Raw genomic sequence first — 3779 nt, forward strand, 5'->3', positions numbered from 1 at the left:
CAAAGTTCGTTAACGACACCGTTATCCCCTACGTAAACGATGCCATTGATGCAGCAGTTGCGTCAGCCGTCTGTTCTCCATCAACCATAATTTTTTTGCTAATTTTATAATCTTTTCAACATCATCACCTAGTGAATTAAAAATATATCATTCATCATCATCGCCAACTGCTTGCCAACAATGATACATCACCCAAAATTTTTTAGTGGAGACATTTTGCTCAACAAAATTGATGACTTTGATGGACGGTTGACGTTTAACAGGTCCTCTGTCCTCCATGGCGAAGCGCCCTTGAAAGATCATTGCTCTGGTTTGGGGACGTCCACCCATCTGTCTTTGTCATTCTCCTGCGCCATGTGTCGGTCATTTGGCAGGACCCACAAGAGAATCTGACGGAAGATATTCGAGCGATAGAGTGCCGATTGCGGAGGAGGGCTCCTCAGATATCAGAGATGGGCAGACAAGCCCAAGAAAGATTCATGCTGAGAGCTTCCAAGGAGTTTATGGAGAAGGGAAAGGTCTCGGCTGATGTGGCAGATGACGTGGCAGCTGAGCTGGCAGGCTTGTTCTACCAGGCCAACAGACTAAGGAAGAGTGTACTGGAGGGTATTATAGAAGCGCTTGATGTGCCACAAGCTGCAAGTTACTTGAAAGCTCTGGCTGAGCTGGTACTCAGATAAACTCTACAATAAAAGACATTTTTTCTGTTTTTTACTTGCAAGTCTGGTTTCATATAAATTAATGTGAAGGTTAATGGCTAAAAAGGATTTAGTCTGGAGATTGTGGTTGAATATTTCTTTCTCACGAAAATGTCTTATAAAATAAGTGTTACATGTTCAGTACCAGTCTGTCAAATCACCTCTAGGAATGATGTGTTTACTACAATTCTCTCATTGATTGTCTTCTTGGATATGGGCAAGAAATCAGGGTGTGATGCTTCTCAAGGGATCAGTTGGAGATGAACTTTACTATATGGACACTAAGCCTGTCGTCTGTTAAACTTTTTAGGGCACCCACCCCTAACATGTGTAGTTTTAAGAATGGGTAACCCATGACTCACAAAACACTGATAATACATGTGTGATTATATCTGTATTTCTTAAACTTATAAATTTCATCTTAATCTAGCTTATTCTTATTTATGGGAACATCCCCTTTGGTTTCTTATTTTGGTTTCATCCAAAGACTTTAGAAAATTAGAGGGGTATGACTACCTTGAAATATATGGTCCTGTTAAATTAAATTTCTATTTTATGTTTAAACACCTCTTTAATTTAAAACATCTGAATGTCATTCCATTTACATCCTTATATATGTTAAGGCTATCTTATTTCATAATCAAGGATCATAACCCATCACCTCACTACTCTACATTACTATAATTTATGGGAATGGATATAAACCATCACTTAGGATATCTCCTATCACAATCCAAATACATTGCATCTACTCCTAGAACGAATTGTGGGAATATGCAAACCCATATCTATCCATACTAAATCACGAGTCGCCCAATCAAATCCAAATTCAATAAGTTCTCTATTGTACCCATTCAATATATTACACTCATAAACCTGACATAGCATATGCGGTGAAGAAAGCCTATAAAGTCATGCAAAATCCCAAGACAAAGACTGGCCACACCTTAAACATTTATTAAGGAATTTAAAAGGTAGTTTAAGTGATATTTTTGTTTCTTCAATCATCCAGTTAATCTCTTTATGCTAGCAGTGATGCAGATTGGCTGGGTCACAAGTTGACTAAGGATCATCCTTTGGACATTCAAATAATCTTGGAAAAAATATCATATCACAGAATTCACAGAATCAGATCACAATGTCATGCATTATTACTGATTCAGGAAATAAAAAACGCTGAGAATACCAATGTTAAAATTATTTGGATATGCTCCCCACTTTGAATAGTCATTCTTTATCTAATAGCTCCTATCTTTATCATCTGCGTCAGCTTTGGAGAAAATTTCTTGCTGTCAATATGGTTTTCTATGCCTAAAAAAAATCTAAAACACTGATTTCATTTGGTTATGTATAAATGAAGAAATTCTTAGTCCCTTGTCTCTCCCAGAAAGACCAACTCATTGATGCCATGGAAAAGTCATTGCCCAAAATTCAGTTCAACTCAACCCAGATCAAGCTCAATGTCATCCAAATCATTAAAATATCTAGAGTTTTTTAAGGTTGATTTAAAAAAAATTAAGGAAAATTCAATAGTTTTAACTCAATAATAACACTTTTATTGTACAAATGAATAAAAACAATTTTTTTTAAAATATTTTATGAATACTAGAAGCAATAACAATAAACACATAATTTATATTGAATATCACACACAATATTAAAATTCAACTTGTCACACACAACAACATTTCACATATAGATTTCGCCATTTTAAATAAAATAATAGATCTTGAAATTTTTGAAGTAGATATTCTCTTGATAGCTTACCATAATGTTTTATTGAGTTTATCATGTGGGATAATCTTATAATTATCTCAATATATCATGAATTAAAGATATAATTAAAAATCAGAGACATAAGATTTATATCTGTAGAGCATTCTAAGAACAAAATAGTGTAATACTTGATTGGACTTTTAGGATATTTACTTAATCTTTAACTTCATTCTCCCCTCCTCTTGAATAGAATGATTCTCATGAAACATTCTGGTCAATGTACTGATAATCTCAATTTTAGGGTTTAACTCATTATTGGTAATTAAAATTCTTTAATAAATATATATACCAGTATTTACTAAGGAATATTTAGCTAGTGATGAGTACGGATCGTCTCCACAGGGAACGATGATTAAGGATTAAATATTCTTACTATACTGATTATCGATATGAGAAGAGATAAAGACGAGAAGATAATAGGCGAGATGGTAATATTGAGTCAAAGATTGTAGATAGTTATAATTAAACCTTGAAATTAGCAAAGGGAAGTGGAAATGAAAGTACAATGACATGAAGCGTCATGTGAGTGAGGTAGAGAACATGTTGGATATGATAAGATCGAGAGAGTGAACAATATGATGATAGAGAGATGAGATTAAGGGATGTATGGAGGTGGTGTCAGGGTAAAAGATGATCATGGAATCAAATTACTGATACAGGACGTCGTCGTTGACGTTGTCCCGAGGATACCGAGATGATGCTCGAATACTGGTGTGATGCCGGACCTCGTTCGGTAGGGTATCAATCTACGGAGATGCGACTACGTGATGTGAAGACTCCTAGGCGGATGTACGTGCAGGCCTCGACTCATGGGGTTTGCCAAGCTCCGGGCTTTGGGGTGGGTGACTGATGATGGTAACAATGACCTCCTGACCCTCGTCAGAATGACGACGGTGTCTACGTCACTGAACGGACTGAGTCTGTGGGTGCTCTCACGTAATGGACGGCTCGGCCCGTACTTAGGGAAAACACTTGGTAGGTTCTCTCGTGTCCATTTATCCTCTCACCTATTCTAACCTGAGCGTGGTGGAGTGCAATCGAAAGAGATACACCAAAAGATAATTTAACTAGCGGGCGAGGGGAGCGAGGTACCTCTGTGGTGCCGTTGTCCTGGAGTCGTGGTACTTGTCGATGCAGGAATGGGTGGGTGGAGTCGGTGGACCTGTGACGGAGACGGGCACGGCATCGCTCAACTGGCAGCGTTGTCGCAGCTCAGGAGTCGTGACGCGGGAGTGGAGGAGGAAGGGGAGCGAGGCCCGGGATGCAACGGCGGCGCAAGTGGCAGCACAACAACGATGCGGTGAA

General features: G+C 38.2%; 1 protein-coding gene across 1 annotated transcript; it reads left to right on the forward strand.

The window, feature by feature from the left end:
• Positions 1-39: 39 nt before the first annotated feature.
• On the forward strand, positions 40-680 carry INP1 (transcription factor). Its single transcript, XM_078577550.1, has 2 exons — positions 40-72; positions 264-680. Exons 1-2 carry the CDS (start codon positions 40-42, stop codon positions 678-680), a joined length of 450 nt encoding a protein of 149 aa, XP_078433676.1.
• The last annotated feature ends 3099 nt before the right edge of the window (positions 681-3779 follow it).

This window comes from Wolffia australiana, chromosome 6, assembly GCF_029677425.1.
Source record: "Wolffia australiana isolate 7733 chromosome 6, ASM2967742v1".
Taxonomy (NCBI): Eukaryota; Viridiplantae; Streptophyta; class Magnoliopsida; order Alismatales; family Araceae; genus Wolffia; species Wolffia australiana.